This window comes from Panthera uncia, chromosome D2 (assembly GCF_023721935.1).
Source record: "Panthera uncia isolate 11264 chromosome D2, Puncia_PCG_1.0, whole genome shotgun sequence".
In the NCBI taxonomy this organism is placed as follows: domain Eukaryota; kingdom Metazoa; phylum Chordata; class Mammalia; order Carnivora; family Felidae; genus Panthera; species Panthera uncia.
The window spans coordinates 68319596-68340088 of NC_064818.1; the positions used below are offsets into that span (position 1 = coordinate 68319596).

Genomic DNA, 20493 nt, shown 5'->3' on the forward strand with positions numbered 1-20493 from the left:
GGGGGGGGGGGGTGCTGGGGAAAACCATCGCGGCAACGCTAGCACACGCACGCGTGCACACGGAGCTTACGTCGCTCTGTAACCCGTACGCCTTCTTGGCCCATTCCACCCTCATGTCTGTGGGCAAAGCGGTAAAGTGATGAGATGCTGTCTTGTAGCCTATGTCTGTGGCTAGATGCTGAGCCTTGCGGGCGTGCACGAGGTGGACCATGTCCAGGGAGACGTGGCACTGGGACCTGGTGTCCTCGAACCCCTTCTTGTACTCCAGGTCGCTCTGCAGCTTGGACATTTGCAGCGAGTGACTCATTTGTGAATCCCCCTGGGCATCCTTCGCCCCGATCAGCTTCCCTCTGGACCTTTCATAACCTTCCTTGTACTTCACCTAAACAGGAAGGAGAGAGAGGGGCATTTTAGCATCTCCTAAAGGCATTGTTAACTTTCAAACTGAGGGTTTGAAAGTCCAAACAAAGCCAAACAACAGAATCTTACTAGAATTAGAATCTTCCTATCATTGAACAGTGAAATAAAAGATTACTCATTATTTCCCTTTTCACCTCAGCTGCCAGGAAGCTCAGAGCTAAACTGAATGCTCAGCTATGCAACAGTCTATTCCCAAGTTCCTGGTGACATTCCATCTCTTGTCTGTATTCCTCCACCTCAATTTTTCTGGATTTATTTTTAAGTGGCCCGTTGTTTCCTTTCTGGGAATAGTGAAAACATTATAAACAAAAAGTAGTCATGGAATGAAAATGACACAGAATAGCCCAAACACAGCTGCTGTTTGAGAAAGGGGCTCATATTTGCTTGGAAAAAGACCGACAGTAATGCGGATCAGAAGGAAAAAACAGATACAGAACTGCCTTAAAAACTGTAACAGGATAATATTATCAGGAGACCTGGGCTCTCCTCTCACCTGCACCAACAACAACCGTATTAATACCTGCCACCATTTATTGAACACTCACTGTGAGCCAGGCCTGGTACAAACCCAAGCCCCTCAAAGTGCATCTGTAGACCAGTGCTGGTTCATGAACTCTCACCAGGAACAAGATAAGGACCTTATGCCAGAATGACGTCACCAAGTCACTGTTTAGCTCAGCTGATGTCTACATATATTTATATAGGGGAGTATATTTATGTGCACGCATTTCTTCTGGAAGCAAGACTGTCTTGATGACATTAGCAGACTTTGTCTTCCACTCTGGCCTCGGCTTCTGATCTCACATCAGACTCCCGACAGACGGCAGTGGACTATGAACCGCTCGATACACGTCAGTTTGTTTCATTTCCTCGTAAACATTTTGCAACTGCCGATTTACCAATGAGTTAACTGAGATTTTGCAAGGTCAAACCACCTTCCCAGAATCACAATGCTTACTAGGGGATGGAGCTAGGATCGTATCTAAGGTCCATCTGACACCAGGGCCTACGCTCTCGGTCACTGGCAGGCCACGACATCCTTAGATAGTCCTGGAATGTCTCTGAGCCTCAGTTTATCTGTCACATAAGCCATTTAGCTTGCTACTCGTGCTGCTGCCACTGATAATGCCTCCACCTACTGAAAGCCAACGTGTGGCAAGCAGTGTGCTCTCGGCTCGTACAGGATTATCTCATTGTGAAGCAGTCATATTTATCCCCACTTCGTCGATGGGACCCTGAGACTCAGACCCTTTCTGACTCTCCTAGATGGAAAATGGCAGGATTCGTGGCGCCCTGTACAAGCTGAGCACCTACTCACCTCGCTGGCCAGGTCCCTGTTGGCTTTGGCTGCCAGGAAGGCCAAGGAGTCAAGACGTAGCTCAAACCCTTTCGCCTTCTGGTTTTCCCAGCTGCTCTTATACAGTTTCTGAGGAGATAGGGGAGAAAAGAGATCATCCTCCTGCAGGAAGCCTTCCCTAGAGTTTGTAATGCTCTCTCCAGGAGGCAAACACGACTGCGTCCTTCCACAGAAACCTGGTAACCTGAACACCACCAGACCTCCTTGTTCCTGCCTCAAGTCCTCCTAACACACAGGGCTTCAGTCAAAAGAAGCTGAATTTGAACTCCAGAGGCCTTGAAAACTACTAGGAGTCTTCACGGGGGTCTCAAAGACATGCCCGAGGTGGAATAACATTGCAAAACGCCCGGCAACATTTCTGGAAGGTTCCCCACCCCTGCGCACGCAGCCCGCTCAGCCCAGCAGGTGCCACAGCTGCGTATCTTTGTCTCCCTGCCTCCAGCCTCTAGTCCACCTGGGGCTTATCCTTGCTCCTCCCATGTCCCTTCCTGCCCCCACCTGCGGGTTTCAAGGTCTCTCTTCTGAAGGCTCCCTCTCTGTGTGTGTGAATCAATTTAGCCCCTGTTGCTCCTTCTAGTTTTCCCCTCTACCTAGGACTCAGATCAGGACTCCAAAGACCTGGGAGCTGAGGGGGAGAGCTGAGGAAGGCCCCTGCTGAAAGACAGGGAGGAGAAGGTTGGGGCCACGCATGCTTTGTGTCTGAGAGCCACCTGGGTAATGGCTACCTTCGGCACACTCCTCCTCCTCCCAGGGCTTTCCGTATATTAGCTCACTGAAGCCTCGTGACAACCCGATGAGACGGGAACTAGTATTACCCTTCTTTTGCCAATGGGACAACTGAGTGCAAAGAATTAGCCCAGGGTCTCACACCTAGTAAGTGATAGACCCAAGGATCGAACAAACCCAAGCAGTTTGGAGCTAACGCCTTCAAGTGCTGCTTCCTTCCTTCTAGCAATGCTCTAATGCTGTTCGAGCCGCGACCCTGGAAGAACCACTACCTCCTACCCTGTTATATAGTCAGTGGGTCAAATCTCCCACCAGCTCGTTCCTAGGGAAAGAGGTCCTTCCCTCCCCCTACAACTGGCCAGGAACGAGGTCTGCTGGATGAGCTGTTTACAACGACCGGATGTGTGGAACCCCAGGTGACAGAGCACAGTGGCCAAGTGCCTACGCGGGAAAGCAGAGTCTACAGCCGCCCCCGCCCCCTCTGGCCATACCTCACTGAGATTGGCAGCGTTGGCTCGGGCCTGTAAGAAGAGAGGCTCGTCTTTGCTGATGCTGTACTGATGGACGGACTGCTCGTTTCCTGCCTTGTAGGCCACCTGTCAGGAGAGAGCACTGGGTCAGGAGCAGGTGGCAGGGTGGGGTGGGTGGCACGGCATCGCGGGTGCGCCTTCAGATCTGCTTGGCGTTTCTGCGACCTGCACGGGGGGTCCGTTACAAAACCCGCCAGACCAGACGCTGGCCAGCAGACGACAGCAAATGAGGCTTAAGGCAGGAGGGGTGAAGGCAGAGGGCGAGGCAGTGAGAAGCTTCAAGAAGAGTGTGGTCAGGGGACCAACCCGACCACACTGCCAAGGTCCCTGTCTTCACATGTCACCCTTGAGAAGGCACTGAGCTTCCCAAGCTGTTCCCATCTATGCTGTCCACGGCCACAGAAAATAACCCGCTGCAGGGCTCAGGTGGGCCCAGGCTCTCCGAATGAGAAAAATAAGAAGCATTCTCTGCTCCCCTGCACGTCCCCCTGCCCCCATCGCCAGTCCCAATGCATTCCCAGGCAGTGACACCTGGAAAGCGAGCAGTGACCAAAAAGACAGCACAAGTGAACACCTGCTCCATGAAAAACGTACCCCTCTGTTCTTTCTCTCTCTCCTTCCCTCCCACCCCCCCACTTGAGCTTCCAAAAGGCGGCTTTCTGATGCCCCTGAGCTCTGTCGGTAGCGTCCTTTCCGGCACGTGTCCCTGGACCTTTATGAAGGACGACTAGGACGGTCCTGGCCACCCTGCGGCAGCTCCAACACGTGCTCGGTGTACGTGCACAGGAAGTGCTCAACACTGACGTGCGAACAACATACATGGTGTTTCACTCCGATGCCGCCCGTCTTGGGGCGCATGTCCCCCCCCCAAAGAGAATTCTCTCCCGGCTGCAGAATGACAGAGCCTGTGATGAGAGGTAGGAGGAGGGGGGGAAGAAAGAAGAAGAAAGCGAGACGGGGCAATACTGAGAGCTGAAATGAGTAGCATCAGTCGGCATCTGTCCTCACAACCAGCAGAGAAGGGAAGTGGGGTAAGGCAGAGAGAGCTGGGGTCCGGTGCCCGGAGACAGCCTGCAGGCTCCGGGAGAGCCAGGCCCCGCCTGTCTAAAGGAGAGGCTCGCTGGTGCCCGGATCGTGTCCGGGCAGCACCTGCTGTGGTCTCAGAGACGCCCGGCCCGTGACACGGCAGCATGGAGGAGAAAGGGCAGCTCGGGACTCACTCCGCTCTGCAGCTCCTGGCTCTTCCTGGCGTGTGCCATCTGGGAGCTGTCGGTCACACTGGTGAACTTGAGCTCGTCCGCCCTCTGCCTGTAGTTTTTCTGTTTCCAAAGAAAAGGGACAGCGTAGCATTAGGGGTTGGCTGTCCCCACCACCACACTCGTGCTTACGTCCACACACACACTTTCAGTGACCCGTGCATCTTCTTGGGGGGAGGGGGACCGTCACGGCTGGGCCGGCAGCTTAATCGGGACCACACAGGCCTGAGGCAGCCCGCTCTGGTGAGTCTCTTTTAGTTTCCACCCTTGAGGGAGAACTTGAGCCTCTCCCTCAGGAAACCCTATGTTTCACCTTATGCCCTGGGATGCACCCATTTTATAAATCGAGATCTGACACAGGAAAAGTGACGTGGAGGGAACTTGGCTTTACAACCAGGAAGATGGAGGCCAGGTCTCGCCTCTGCCCCTTTCCAGCTTCATGACCTTGGGCACCTCTCTTGGTCACCCGAGCTGCTCTTGCTACGGCGGCACAAAAAATAGAAGCTGTCTCACTCTGGGGTGGGGCAGAGGCTTCAATGCCATGCTTTCCGCGAGCGGAGTCCGTGGACACAGCAACGGTTCACATCAGCCGTCACCGTTAGGCATGGTGCCATCATGGCTATCCAAGGATCCCCTATGCCATAGGGAACGGGGATGCCGGGAGCCACAGGCGGGAGGCTGGCGGTCAGGTGGGATCCAGCCTCCCAGTTCCTTCATGTCCCAGATCGCCGAGGTCTCGTCCTCACTGTGTCCCCGCCTCACACCCACAAAGTAACTGGCAAGATTTCAAATGTGCTAATTCTGTCTCCCCACAGGGACTTCTTGTCCCTCCTGGAGGTTAGTTCCTCTGGCTTTTCCACCGGAGGTGCCAAAGCGGACGAGAAGGGTGGCCGCTGGGGGTGGCTTCACTGAAGCAAAAGCCTCGTGTGGCGGGGAGCGCAGAGGTGAGCACCACACCAGTTCTGTCAGCAAGAGGGTCACGGGCACCACCTGAACCCAGAGTCGGGTCTGGAATATTGGAGACTCCAAATCTCCTGCCTTTAGGAAAAAAAAATTCTCCAAAGAGACTTGTAATTTTCCTCTCTAGTTCCAGTGTGTTGAATGGGAAAACTCCTTCACCACATAATTGAAGGAAGTCGCATTTCCCTCCCATGGTTGGAAATTCCTGATTATTCCAGGCTCTGCATGGGTCAGATCATAAGAAATTACTGAGGAGCCAAGAATCCACCCTGGACAGGGCACAACAGAAACATGAAACAGGCGAAGAGAATAGTGTTTTCCCGGCCCTTGAGGAGCTTAATAATTCGCAGGCCGAGGAAGTGAGACAGAGATGGAAATTCCTAGGGCTGGAGGTCAGCTGGTTGGGTCTCCTCACTACGCCTTTATCCAAGGCAAATGGGGCTTGGGTTTTCTCCACTGGGGAGTTCAGCACGCCTGAACTGAATCATAGGAACCCTGAAGCGTTATTCCCATTTGTCTACCTTCTTTATTTCTATATCCTAACCTTAAGCATGTCTGTGTCTGAGAGAAGGATGAGCAGTGGAAAAATAAGAGTCATTTACAAAACGTGCTTCGGGGATGCAATACCACCTAATGGTCAGGAGCTGGAGCATCGGGCCGAACACACTGGGACAGAGCCCAGCTCTGCTCCTCCCTCGAAACTCTCAGTCCCTCTTCCCTCACTAAAATGATCTTCACCGGGGAGTAATAGTGTCTCCTCACACAGGGCCGCCGTGAGCAACGAATGAGCAGTATGCATGCAACGTCCTCAAAGTGGTCAATCAATGACAGCAACGGCTGCGGGACTGTGCAGCTGTTATCACTATTATTACCATTTGCAAAAGATATGCCGACTCAGCCTTCCTGGTCCTGACACAAGAATTCCCTTTGAGGATCCCAAACAGAGCTCCTGAAATAGTCACACTTCCAAATGAGATGCCCTTCAAAAGTCTTCCTCTGCCGGCTGCCAAAGCCCACTTTGCCTGGTGGAGAGAGAGCCGCAGGGACTCTCAAACACTCCCTGTTCTACACGACAGAAAGGGTCGGAAGGCTCGAGTGACTTGACCGGAGTCTGCAGTGAGTCGAAGGCACAGCACCGGGAGAGTGCTGACCTCCAAACAGCAGACCCTCTGATTCAGGAGGCAGCACGCACGCCTCACGTGACAAACACATTTTCCCACGTGCTAATCGACTGCGTATTACAACCCTTCTGGATTATTCTTTGGCTGCCACTGCTCCTCTACTTAAACCGCTAAGGCTTCTCACGAACGCCTCCCCGGATGGGGGAGGGTGTGCGGAACATTCGTCAGGGTGCCCTGCAGGTGCAAAAACGGAGAGGTCCTCCTCTGAGTCCCCCTCAAAACAAGCCGGGGGGCTGCAGAGGGGGCATCAGGGGAAAAGACGGTGTTCGGCGAGTCGCGGGCTGAGAACCACTAGGAGCCCGGGGGCCCGAGCTCAGGTTACCTCGCTGATCAGCTGTCCCGCTTTCTTGGCCTGCTCCAAATTGAGGCTCCCCTCCGTCAGCCACCCGACTCCTTTCATCCACGCCAGGTCGGCCTTGTACTGCAGCTGCAAGAGAAAACCCAAGCTGTAATCAGACGCGTGGGTGCAAAGAAGATGGGAGAGTTCGGAAAACCCTTGCTCTTGCATTTGTAGAACTGCCCTCGGCTCTTTCATAGTCGGGCTGGACTCTCCTTGCGGGTGAGGCCACTGGCTCACTTTGTAACCAGCAGAGCATCTCCCGCCTTAGTGCTCAAACACCACAACCGCACCAAAAAGAGGGCTTTTCACACAGTTTTGACCGAACATCGTATCTCCCAACCTGCTAAATTTCCAAGATTTACTTGCCATTTTCAATGCTCGCCTCCTCCTTGCTCAGCGCCGTGATCAACACATCTGGCCTTCTGCACCAGCTCTGAGCCCCAGTCCTCTGCCCTCTTGCCTCTGCTGTCTCGACTGTATCTAGGGCTCAACCTCCCCACCCGCCTTCCCTGCGGCCGACACATCTCAGAAGTTCTTCCTAGTCCTCGGGGTCACGGAACAGACTCACGCACAGGTTCCAAATCGCTCTCAAGACGTGCCTGTGCCCAACCGCGAGAGGGGCAGGAAGAGAACCGGCATTGAGTGAGGGCTCACCTCGCTCTGGAGCCCGTAGGCTTTCTTGGCCCACTGAGTCTTCATGTCCTCAGGCAGCACAGTGTATTCATGCAGTTTTTTCCTGTAGTCCAGGTCACTGGCCAGAGCTTGGGCCTTCTTAGCATGCTTGATGTGTACCATGTCCATGGGTAGGTGGAAGCGGGTCTTACTCTCTTCAAAGCCTTTCTTGTATTCGACCTTGAATGTACCGACAAGACCCATTACTTGAGGTCGGCCTTTGCAGAAGTGGTTCAAAACACAGAAAAGCAGCCCGGGCTTTCATGAGGAAACGACAATGTCACTCATCTGTCAGAAAGGTGGGGCCCAATTTCTGGCTCGGGAAGGCGGTGCTGCTGAGGAGCTGAGGCCCCATGCTGCTCTGGCTCTGGCAGGAATGCCTCTCACCAATATGAAATCTTTCTCCCTGGCTTCTCCAGGAGGAGAATGCTCGATCTACGGTTTCTGCGGAACCTTTACGAGGCAGAGTAACAGAGCTTGGGCTGCAGAGCCAGACAAGTCTTAGGTCAGACCTGGTCCACCCTTTGCCAAGTGGATGACCTCTGGGGCTCATGTTCCTCAGGGGGCTATTGCGATAAGCAAGCAAGACAGCAGCTGAAACCTGCTAAGTGCAGGGACTGGCAGAGAGCAACCACTTGGCAAACGTTCCCAATGAGGATGGCAATGGCAGTGGTGATGTCGGTGATGACAGCGGTGACAGGGGTGATGGTGGTGTGGTGGTGAGGAAAGGCGGCATGCCACGGCAGAGTCAGTATGGTTCCAGTAAGTCAGACTTCTAGGATCCGATCTCTACCTTTACCACTGACCGCTACGCAAGTTTGGGCGAGACACCATCCTTTTGGCCCCAACTCCTCCCGCTGAAAATAAGAAGTATAATTCTGTTCTCTGTCTAACCTGCAGCCAAATTCTCAGTGTCTCTGTATATTTCACGATAACGCACTTCACAGGACGTGTTCTGTAGGCACATCCAAAATGGCGACCCAGATGCCAACTCTCTCATTCTGTTTAAGCCATGGCTCCTTAATGACTCACCAGGGAATTATATCTGGCTGTGCCATGCAGCCTGCACCAACTTGGAGCAGCCGCTGTAAAGCAGAAACTCAGTGCTCGTGTGTCCTTTTGGCCTCCTCGGCTTTGGCAGGGAAGGCCTGATCTGAAACCGAGTAGGTCCCTCGTAGCAGAACCCCCCCTCCCCAAAGGATTTCGGCAAGTGACGTTTACCAAGGTTCATCTCCAGCCACCACAGTCATTTACCAGCAGGGTCATTTCGATTGGTTGGAGTTTAGGCGACTCAGTTATCTGCTAAACATTCTGAGTATCAAGTGTGTCGTAGCCACAGGATTCATCCAGGACATGGTCACAACAGACAGGGCGCTTGGTGTCTAACTCTCCCCGTAAGAATTAAGCTCCGCTGGGGAGGAACCTGTTATGTGTTGTCCATTCTGATAGCCCGGGTGTCTTACACGGGATCTTGCCCATAGTAGCTGCTTGGTAAACATCTGTGGGATGAATAACTGTGGCCAGACACCTTTGTACCTTGAGCAGTAGAAAGAGATCACTGTTGGGGGGCCCCACCTCTCATCTATTTTATTTTAATTTTTTTAATGGAGAGAGAGAGACACAGACCATGAGCAGGGGAAGGGGAAGGGGCAGAGAGAGAGGGAGACACAGAATCTGAACCAGGCTCCAGGCTCTGAGCTCTCAGCACAGAGCCCAACGTGGGGTTGGAACCCATGAGCCATGAGATCATGACCTGAGCCGAAGTCGGACGCTTAACTGACTGTGCCACCCAGGTGCCCCTATTTTAAAAGAACAGTATGCTTTGGCTAAATAAAGAAAGCAAACAAACTTCTCACACCAACAGGGAAAGAAATTGTAGATGGAAGTCAATAAAAAGGTAGCAGTGAAGTAGGTCCTGGAAGGACTCTTAAAGCAGCACAAGCCCGAGAAAGTGTGGAGGACCGAAAAGAGTTTACCTCACTGCTCATCTTGGCAACCTGCAGAGAGTGCAGAAGCCTGGAGTCCGTAGTGCCCATGACTTTGCCTTTTGATTTTTCATATTCTTCCTTATATTTAATCTTGAGAGAAAGAAAAAGGTTTACTGTGAGGGGAAAGGAAACTCTGCCATCGAAGGGGCTCTGGTATTCACAGGGCAAGGGAAAGAGTTCTGAAAACAACCTCCCCATCTTTCGCGAACCCAGAAGATGATTAAAGAGGAGTGATGTTTACAACGTTAGCGGTCATTATTTTTTTTCCGCAGGACCACTGACATTTTATCGGAACCATTTCTTATGCATTTCTGAGTTAATGAGAGAAAAACCTACATTGCTCGCAAGCTCTCCGGAGGCTTTGGCGGCCAGCAGAGACATAGCATCCAGTTTCAGCTCAAATCCTTTCCCCTTGGCCTTGTCCCAGCCTTCTCTGTACTTAACCTGACGAACAGAAACACAGGTGAATAGGAGTCCCGATCCATCTTCCTGCCAAAGGTTACAAAGACGTTTAAAACAACGACGACGACCACAAAGATGGTTTCTCCATCTGTTTGCAGACCAGAATCTTGCCTATGATGGTCAAAACGGTAACAGAAATTATTAACACGGTTTGTTGATTCCTGAGCTGTGGGGCCGTGCAGGGCAGCGGGGATGGGACGGGACAAAGAGAAGAGCCATGTGTCCATCCTTGCTCTGTTGTTTCCTGATCGTGAGACCTTGGGAAAGGCACATTAGCTCTTTCAGCCTTACTCTGCCATTTGAAAAAAAAAAAAAAAATCTCCTATTATCTGTCTCAGGGCTGTTGTGGGGATAAACTGGATATAGAACATGAAAACAGATCCCAAGCTGGTAAAGATGGAAGGTTTTGATATTACCATGGTAACAACACCTTCGGTTTATTGGTCCTTCCTAAGTGCCTTCTACTCATCAACTGTACATACTTTGCATTAGGCCTATGAGGCTCGGAGACATCTATGACCTCACACAGGTCACACAGCTTAAAAATCGCAGTGCCAGCATCTGACCTGGGGGATTCTCATGCCAAAGCCCATGCCACTGTGTCCCTGCAATAAATGCGTCCTTGCGGGGGTGATGATAATTGAATAATTCCATTTTTGGTTGCCTGTCTCAGTGTGCTGCACAGAGCAGGCATTCAATAAACGTTAGTTCCTTTTTTTCTTCTCCTGCCCCCATCTAGAACGAGAAGCCTAATCACAGCCCCCTTGTGACTCCAGGAAAAATCTAGCGACTGAGATTGATCTCAAAACTTGAATTTCCGCCACACAGCGAAGCACCGGTCAGAAGTCACCAGGACGAGGATGACGATGATGGTGATGGCGTGTGTGTGTGTGTGTGTGTCTGAGAACATGCTGTGCACATGCTCAGATCATGAGAACTACATTTCTACGATCAGTTTATCCCCCGTGAACTGCCACAGTCCATGAGACAGCAAAATTCAAAACAATAATGTGATGGGCGTCTCTGATGAACGTCTCTCCCCAAACACAACAGCCCCTGCTTGTAGGGACTGGTGCCCTCACCTTCACATAGGTTACGCACCCCCTACCACGTTCTCACCTCCACTGCTTGCTCACCTCACTAAATAGTTCAGCATTGGTTCTGGCCTTCACCAGCTGAGGTATGTCCTGTGGCAGTGTGTAATTCAACTTGTTTTTCTCATAGTCAGCGCGGTAATTCACCTGTTGGATTTAAAATCAACCCACAGGGTAAATGCAAGGTTTTTATACAGACAGGAGGTGAATTTTGGAGGCAAGCCTCTCTTTTTCATTTTCCCCTTAGACCCAATAGCCGACAAGGAGTTTTTGGAAAATTTGACAAGGAAGCCTACGAGTTTATGAGTGTTTGAAATCAGCTGATTAAAGAGGTCAAGTGACAAGTAAAACAACTCAAGGGCACACTCTGAGTTGTGAGTGTATAAAATATCTCCCTGTGGTTATTTCACCAACTCTCCTTTGAAGCACTATGGATACAGAACTTTTTTTTTCTTTTTTTTAATGTGCTACACTGCTGAACATCTCACTATAGGCAGAGTAGATACTCAGGGAGTAAGTCTCAATGGCTGCGCACATTGAAAAAAAAGGCCATCTTAAGTCACACACAAAAAAGGGCCGACCAGACATTAGGTGATTGCCAGTGGAAAAATAGAGCATCATCTGAAAAGCATCCTTGGCCCCAAATTGAACCTGAGCCTGATCCAACTTATAAATCTAGCTACTATTTTATGGGACATTTGGAGGCCAGAGGAACACATGAAGTCCACATAGGGATCCAGTAAGCAAAGTGCAGACTGTGGGAAACGTAACAGGAAAAACAGTCCAGTTTCTTCAATAAACAACTTGCAAGAAAGAAAAGAGAAAAACAGGAAAACTTAAAGATGAAAAGAATCTTAAAGAGCTATCAGCCATTCACAAGCATGGACCTCATTTGGATCCCGTTCCAAACGAACCGTAAGACAAAATGATAACTTTATGAGATCATTGGAACATTGAATGCTAATAGGACACTGGTGGTATTAAGAATTACTATTAGTTTTTTTGGGATGATATACTAAAATTGTATAAATATGTCTAAAAATTGTTTATCATTTAGAGATTTACCCTAAAGTATTGATAGGTTAAATTATCTAATCTTTGGTCTTTTTCTTTAAAATAACACAAAATGGGGAAGTGGATGGGCATATAGATGAAGCATGACTGGCCACGAGTTGGTAGTGGTTGAAGCCGAGTGATGGATACATGGGGAGTCGTTATATTATCCTTTCTACACTTAAATATATTTGGAATTTTCCAAAATAAAAAGTTTACATTGAGGGGAGGTCATTTCATGTTTATCACAAGACATATGTCACCATGAATGAAAGCCAAATCCTTTGGGAGCCAGATATCCAGGGGCCACAAAGCAATTGTGAGTCCCCCCACTAGGCAAGGACAGGTTACTTACATGACTCAGTTGCTGGGCATTGATTTTGGCTTGGACAATTTGAGGGGTGTTGGTCACAGAGCTGTATTTCAATTTGTCGATGCTTTGCCTATAGTTGACCTGGTTAAAACAAACAAACAAAAAACACTTTTCTCTAAGATTTGCTTATTAGTTCCCTGCCCCTAAGCTCAGCAGAGCTGTGATCCTCTGATTACTACAAAAAGGATCAAAGATTCCAATTGGAAACCAACAGACTCTCCAACCCCGCAGACAAGAAAACCCCAACACATGGTAGAATTGAGTGACTTTAACAGGAGCACAGTGAGCCAGTGAGCACAGGAAAAGGTGCTCATCTACGTTATTACTGTTATGAATCAGAGAAATGCATATGAAAACTGCAATCAGACACCCCTCCGCTTTTGCCTGAAGAGTGAACATTTAAGCCACTGACTCTACCAAGGGCTGGCAAGGATATGGAGCTGCAGAAACGCTCACAACACAGCTGGTGGAAGTGCGGGTTGGCAAAGCTACTTTGGGACCAATATGGCGCTTTGGCATACACACCCATACCTTAGGTCTCAACAGTTCTATTCTTACGTGCATTCCCAATGGAAACACACGCACAAGGTCACTTTGTAATAATTCAAGCCGCCTACCTATGCTTAATGTACTTTTCTATATATGCTTTATGCTTCAAAAGAAAAGAGGTCTTTTTAAAAAGGGAACGAAAAACGCAAGAGGGACAAAAAGTCTAACTGATGCCATAGGCACGTCAAGGTGGGAGGCGAGGGCGCATCAGTAGCTCTGGGCGAGGACGGTCTTCGCGTGGCTTCACCCTGTACGCCAGCCCCTGCCTGGCCCTCACTTCCGCCCCGTCGGTGTCCCTGAGAAAATGGCCGAAAGCTTCGCATGTTCGTGAAAGAAGAAGGGTGGGCCAGTTCAGAAGAGAAGGAGGTAAGATAAACCTCCAGCACGGCCTAGTGCGCTGACTTCCAGGTTTCCCATCATTTCAAGACACAGGGGGCTCGTGGGTTTTCTCTTTGGAAAGTACAATTTGCCCTTCAGAGACTCAAGGATTATCAGCCATTTGCCCATGAGAAGACATTCATTCAATTGTCTTCTTTTCCTCCAAACATCCACTAAGAGATGGATGATCTTCCTCCTAAGATCCACTGTAGACAGAATGCGAACTGAGCAGAGAGGTATAGGAACATGTCTGAGGCCTGGCAGCAGGTGACGAGGGAGGGGGTGGCGGTGAGCTGCGCGAGGACCCAGAGCCCCGCACAGGCGGAAGGGAAGCCGGGATGCAGGCTAGCGAAGACGAAGAGGCTGAAGGTGGGGGATGGCCTGTTCCACGGTCTAACCAAGGCCGGCCCTCAATCCAGGGAAAGGAGGGAAAGCTTAACGCACCCCTAACTTATTCCTGACCTTCTTCCCTGTGGCCTGCGTGGTCCCCTGACGCTCATTCATTTGCTCATTCATGCATTCCTTCAGCAAACAGCCACAGAAGGCTACTCTGCACCGAGCGAGCAGACTTGCACAGTTCATGCAGATATCTCAGCTGGGCCCTTGCTCCCGGGGCCCCAAACTGACCCGGTGGCTTGTGACACCCGAGCCCCTCTGCCTATAGGCTCCTGGCTAGGCCCTCCCGTCAGCGACACCCTGGTTTTGCTCATAGCAACCAGATCACTGAACACCCCACGCCCAGTCTTCATGCCTCTGTCGTATCGCCTGAAGCCCGGGACCCCGCCCGGTCTCCCACACAGTGCGGCCGCATCCTTCGGCCTAGGTCACGCCTAAGAACGTCACACCCCTTTGCTGGGTCCCCACTGTCTACTGGCACCTCTGCCCAGACCTCCACCTACCGCCTCTGGCCATACTCCTCTGGCCGCTGGCCCTGCCCTCCACAAGGGGCACCACTGCCCTGTCCTCCCACCAGCGGTCTGTCTAGAGTCTGACGCCTCTCATTCTATCTGCCGGCTGCTACTTCCTGTTGCTGCCTGCATAGGTGACAGCTCACCTCAGGGAGACTTTGCAGCCCAGAGGTCACAAAATCTGTGACAGCCGGACAGCTGGGTACAGGTGAAAGGCTAGTAGGGGCTAAGGGTTTGGCCTCATTGTTGGGGAAGCATTCAGGAGTGGGGGGGACTGTGGCAAAGGCCCGCAGCTGCTGCTCAGCTCTGGGAACGTTACGGTGCAACAGTGCGGGGCCCAGAATGATCAGATCTTCCAGTTATTCCAAAGAAACCCGAAATCTATTTTATTGTGTCAAGCCTTGCCATTTTTAAATGCTGACGAATAGTTCAACGTTTTTATAGCCCAGTGACTCAAGTGAAATAGACCTAAGGGCCATTGTCTCCCGTGTCTCCTCCTTGTACTCACTCCATTCTTGCCTGTCCCACCACGGGCTAACGACAATCGTGGCTTAAGAATGGTACTTCCTGGGGCGCCTGGGTGGCTCAGTTGGTTAAGCCGCCGACTTCGGCTCAGGTCATGATCTCGCGGTCCGTGAGTTCGAGCCCCGCGTCGGGCTCTGTGCTGACGGCTCAGAGCCTGGAGCCTGTTTCAGATTCTGTGTCTCCCTCTCTCTCTGACCCTCCCCCCGTTCATGCTCTGTCTCTCTCTGTCTCAAAAATAAATAAACGTTAAAAAAAAAAATTAAAAAAAAAAAAAAGAATGGTACTTCCTGTGCCTAGCACCACTTCCGGTGCTTCACACACAAGAATGCATTTAATCCAACCACCCTGCGGGCAGAAGCTCTTATTATCCCCACCTTACAATGCAAAAACTGAGTGCCGGAGAACTAATTTGCCCAAGGTCACCCAGCTAATGTCAGCCAAAGTGGCTCCCACTGTAAACCTGGCTTGCCAAAGCGAGGGTGCTTGGAGCGATTACTTTTTTTTTTTTCTTTACAGATGAATCAGGGATCCCCCATAGCCAGAGCTACCATTGTTTAGACAGGCAAATATGTTCTGGGTATGAACAAATGACTTACAAATTAACTCCTAGAACAGGATCTAGGAAAAACTGAGCTTTCCCGACACTGAGCCACGGGGTATTTTGTTGGATTTGGAGATAAAGCACGGCATCGCTTTGTGCTTTTTGGTTAGTGGTCCAGGGAGAGAAGTTTTTGCACACTGTGAGTTGCGGATATGGGGTATATAGGAAAAGTAGGAAATATAAAGTCATTTCAATGTCAACCATTAATGAGATTAGAGTGCAGTTGCTTCCTGGTGCATTAACTCAGAGGGGAAATTATCATCTCATAATAAAGAGTCTATTAGAGTTCAGAATTATGCATGATAAAATGTCACGAAAACTGTATTTTTTTAAAAGGCATATTCCTTCCCAATAATTCTGCATTAGTATGTTGCAGAGCACAATTACTCTCCTCTGCGGGACATAATTAACAGTCTCCAAGATTAATCACATCTCTGCAACATCACAGATGCTTGGCCATTGCTTCAATCTACTTTCTGAAGGAGCTCTTTGCTGAGGATGGAATCTCATTTTAATGCTATTAGTGTTGATAAAATCCATCTGAAGGGAATGCTCTCTAATTAAAGACGCACGCTTGTTTATTTCATTTCATAGCTATTTGACCACGTTTAGAGCCACCAGACAGAGGGACCATAAATGCTCTTGTAATGGATTCCCCCCAACTTCCTTCCCCAAACTTCCTTCTCCCAATACTTCCTGTATGTAAATCCCTACATTCTGGGGTGGTAAATTCAAATTCACATGGGAGCCAGGAAGGGAAGGTAAAGGAGAATAAGATAACCCAGAGCAGCTGCCCCTCAGTCCCAGCCAGTTGCTATCATGCAGGAGCTAGGGTGGCCATTCCCAGCATTTTTAGATTTTTCCAGAAGAGATGAAAATATGAATTTTTACATGAACTCCCCAAATCTCTATATGTTGGTCCAATTACTTTTTCAACTCTGTGTGGTCAAACTAAACGTCTCTGTAACCTGGATCTGGCTCTTGGGGCTTCTAGTTCAGAATCTCCCTCTGCTTCTAAATAGTATTTCGAATCCAGTCTGGTTTGATTCTCCTATCAGACTCGTGCAGCTGACCAGGCTGTATTTCAGGTGCGTGGTTTGATTCCACAGCTTTCCACAGACAAATGTAATAGCAAGTCCTGTTATAATGGGAGTACAAAGTTGTAGGAATCTCTCTCCACTTGACTGTGCTCTTAGGCATGACTGATGGAGTTCTACTCCACTGAGTTCTACTCAGCGTCGGCTGAGCCGACACTCGCATTTTAATGAGGTGCTCTTGGTCCTCAAGTTTCCCAGGTAATGCATGCAGGCAAAATAGAAAGGAAGTAGCTTAGGTAGTCAAGTGTAACCTTGGGTTTCATGAAGGTGATGTGAGAAAGTCAACCCAACCAAACTTCCTGGGAAAAGAAGAAGCAAAGCTTAGGCCCTTTATATTCCTTGACTTCCCATTCTTTGCTTTACTACACCTTTGAAAAGCTTATTTCATTCACTAAACTATCCTTTGCCGGTGATTGTCCTTTGCTGTCCCGTAAGCCGTGCGTTCAACACTGGAGATGCCCAGCTGAACCCGACAAGGCTCCCACTCCGAGCAAAAGGGAGAGCGACCCGAAGACCTATTTACCGAGAGCAACACCCAAGTCAGCTACTGAGGTCATGCTGATCCCAAGGGAATGTAAAGGAAAGTAGCACTGGGCATTGAGTAAATATATGTTGAATTATTTATTAAATTATTGACTGGTTGGAGATAACCATCACACTGGCCAATAACTATGATATGAACTCAGTTCTAAACCACCTTAACTACTTTTTAAGATAACAGATGACTTTAATCTTTTTCTTTGTACTTTTCTGTATTTCCTAAATTTCCTGTAATAAGCATATGCAGTAAAATTCTTACACTTAGAAAACAATAAATTTAATGAATTATACTTATTTCATTGGGACAAGTCAAACTGTACCTAAATAAAATCACCACTATAGTAATTAAGAAATACATATACTTTCCCAAGTGCTCCTGAGAGAAAATTGAGTCAACATTACCACTTCCTCTCAACTTTTAGCTATTTTATTTTACTTCCTGCAGTCCTTCAACGTACCATACTCCAAAACTTTAAATCAGGAAAAAAAGAAGCTCCTCATGTCTAAAGAATGATTACTTTCAACGTGCCCAACAGCAGACATATTCCACCAAATTCTACAAGGAGATACTGAAGAGCAGGTTATTTTCAAGATGGAACCAGAGTTGTCCCCACCTTACATAGAAAATCTAAGAGTTTCCAAACATGCATACGTGGGCTTCCTAGTGGGAAAGTTCCCCTTCTTAATCCCTTCCATCTGTTACGAACTGTTATATCTTCTCTTTCCATCTTGCTACCTAAGAATCACTCCACAGGAGGAAGGGACAAGCAATAAAGCAGAAGGTGCTACCAGAGGAGAACTTACATCTTTCAAGGGAACCAGTCTCACTGTGGTTTGATAGGAAGGAGTAAGAGTGGCTGGGTAGTTGTAGTCCACAACATCGTGTTTATAATCAGCCTTGTAGGCAATCTGAAACACAAAGAAAAAGAAAGAAAGAAAGAAATTAGTCCCCACTTTCTTTTGACCTTGTTTGAATGACACAGGAAACTTCTAAAAAGTAACAAGAAATAAAATTAATTCAGTTTCACCACCTCCAAGGAAAATTAAATTATGTTCGCACTTTGCCTTTAATTCATTTGAATTCTTAATTAATCCAAAATTAGTGAACTTCCATCTGTAGCACATTTTTATTTTATCTTTCTTATTAATTATGGAACCCCTTACAAAGGGAAGCAGTGGCACATGGGTATATGATGAAAGAGCTTCTTGGCTAAACCCCCAGAAAATAAATGAAAAGTCAAGATTTAAAAAATTTTTTTTTCTATAGGTCAAATTTGACATTCTCAAGCAGAGGAAATTTGACCTTTGTATGTTTTAATAATGAAATCAGTTTCTTTTAAGTGCCCTGTACCTCCAAGATTTACAACCTGACATTTGCAACCCTGTCAACCCAATTGACAAAGCCAAGGAGAGATTAACAGATTACACGCAATGGGATCCGATCTATTTCGTTATCCCACCACCTTGACCGGCACTTGCCCACAGGAGGTCTTTAATGAACACTACCATTGCATAAATGAATGAACCAACCAACCCACTAACCAACCAACCCACTAACCAACTCCAAACAAGCCACAAACACTATGGAAATTTGAGGGATTTCAAATAAGAATTATGCTCAGCCATTTTTCTCTCTCTCTCAGAAACGGAATGTTTTTCTCACACTAGATCCATGATAACACATTTGAGAACTCTTTAAGCCAGAGAAAGCTGAGACCAATAAATTGAAGCTTTTGCAAATTGTCAACCTAGCTTTGGTTGTATCGGTTAATGTTTACACAATACAACACTGACTTTTACAAAGGGAAGTCGAAAAAGAATTGGCTGAAATCTTCACGTTTCACCTCCCTCCACCCCAACAGGTCCCCAGACCTACAGGCCCTTCAAACTAGGACTCACATTGCTTGCCAGGCTTCCAACCTTCATAGCATGGAGGGTCCGTCTGTCCATACCAACTCCTTCATAGTGGCCCCTCATGTGGTTCTGGTAGTTTTCTTTATATTTATTCTACACGGAAACACAAAACTTTCAAGAAAAGCATTCTCCTCCCAACCTGTTGAAGATAAACTACTACTCATCTTAATGCACTAAATTGTTAATATAAATGATTACATAGAACCTACCGAAGTAGTCAGTGCCTTGCTGAGTAAAAAAGACAAACCTTTTTGTAACAAAGCAACTTACACTTCAAGCAAGCACAAGAGGCTGGAGTGAGGCCAGAACACGGGCACACAACCAAACATAGGATCTGGGTGAACACAGGCAGTACACAACAGACCCAGTTTTCTTGGAACATTTCTAATTGTAAATACACCAGATTTTTCCCCCTGTGAAAACCTACCCTGAGCGTGTGGCACTCCCCAACGGACAGGCACTGATTATGCAGGCGCTCGGGGCTCATATAAATCACTGCAGGCTATTACCTCCATTTCTAATTATATGAAGAATATAACCTGAGCTTTGCCAAATTCTGTGATTTTTACACCATAAATGGGTTACGACTAAAACCATGGGAAGTAATGACGTCATGTCCCAAATGCAGCTTACCAAATGAAGAGAAAACCAAAACGGGATACCAAGAAGTCATAGACAGGACCACTTTGGGTGGCTTCTAACGAAGCTACGTTAAAATAATCTACCCTGGGAGGCCATAGAGTTTCTAGGCAGTGATCCTTTTTTTTTTTAATGTTTACTTATTTTTGAGAGGCAGAACGTGAGTGAGGGAGGAGCGGAGAGAGAGGGAGACACAGAATCCGAAGCAGGCTCCGGGCTCTGAGCTGTCAGCACACAGCCCGACACGGGGCTCGAACCCACAAACTGTGAGATCATGACCTGATCCGAAGTTGGACTCTTAACTGACTGAGCCACCCAGGCGCCCTATAGGCAGTGAAATTCTTTACACAAATCTATTACTATGTCTGAGACACGATCCTACTCGGCTCATCTTCACAAACACTCCGTGACGAGGAGGGACTTAGTATCATCCCCATTTTATAGGTGGACAAAGTGGCTCAGAGAGCTTAAACAAGTGGCCCAAAGTCGAACACTTGGCTAATCATGGAGCCAGGACTGTCAGCTCCGAAGCTGGTGCTCTTAACCCCTACATTTAGGCAATAAATTCCTCCCTGAACCTTACAAATTCCCTCAGGATTTTAAATTCTACTATTATGTGCAGCTAAGCAGAAATAAAATCACATCTAGTATGGGTCCTTGATGTGCTCAACGAAACGTCCCCAGAACTTTGGGAATTTCCAGATTTGCAAATGCCACTCTAGCATGTCTCTGCTCATCTGTAAAATGAGGAAAGAACATCTGGGTCCCCAGGTTAAAGGAGATCGGGTACTAAGAAGCACGAGGTCACATTGAGAGGCGATGTTACATGCTCAGCCAGCCTCCCTCCCCAGCATTCACCACCAGGAGCCAGATACCGCTACATAAGAAGAACACAAGAGGATGGGTGCTACCATGAGGACTCAAGGTCAT

General features: G+C 48.4%; 1 protein-coding gene across 7 annotated transcripts in view; it reads right to left on the minus strand.

Annotated features, from left to right (window-relative positions):
• The window catches only part of NRAP (nebulin related anchoring protein), a 70182-nt gene that overhangs the window by 31061 nt on the left and 18628 nt on the right, over window positions 1–20493 (minus strand). For all 7 annotated transcript variants that reach the window (XM_049645791.1, XM_049645790.1, XM_049645788.1 and 4 more), the window contains 12 exons: window positions 18910–19017; window positions 17815–17919; window positions 12395–12493; window positions 11029–11133; window positions 9767–9874; window positions 9419–9520; window positions 7425–7622; window positions 6753–6857; window positions 4254–4352; window positions 2995–3099; window positions 1739–1846; window positions 71–382 (listed from right to left, as the gene is read on the minus strand). In XM_049645791.1, the coding sequence (XP_049501748.1) occupies window positions 71–382; window positions 1739–1846; window positions 2995–3099; window positions 4254–4352; window positions 6753–6857; window positions 7425–7622; window positions 9419–9520; window positions 9767–9874; window positions 11029–11133; window positions 12395–12493; window positions 17815–17919; window positions 18910–19017 (1554 nt within the window). The remainder of the gene's footprint in view (window positions 1–70; window positions 383–1738; window positions 1847–2994; window positions 3100–4253; window positions 4353–6752; window positions 6858–7424; window positions 7623–9418; window positions 9521–9766; window positions 9875–11028; window positions 11134–12394; window positions 12494–17814; window positions 17920–18909; window positions 19018–20493) is intronic.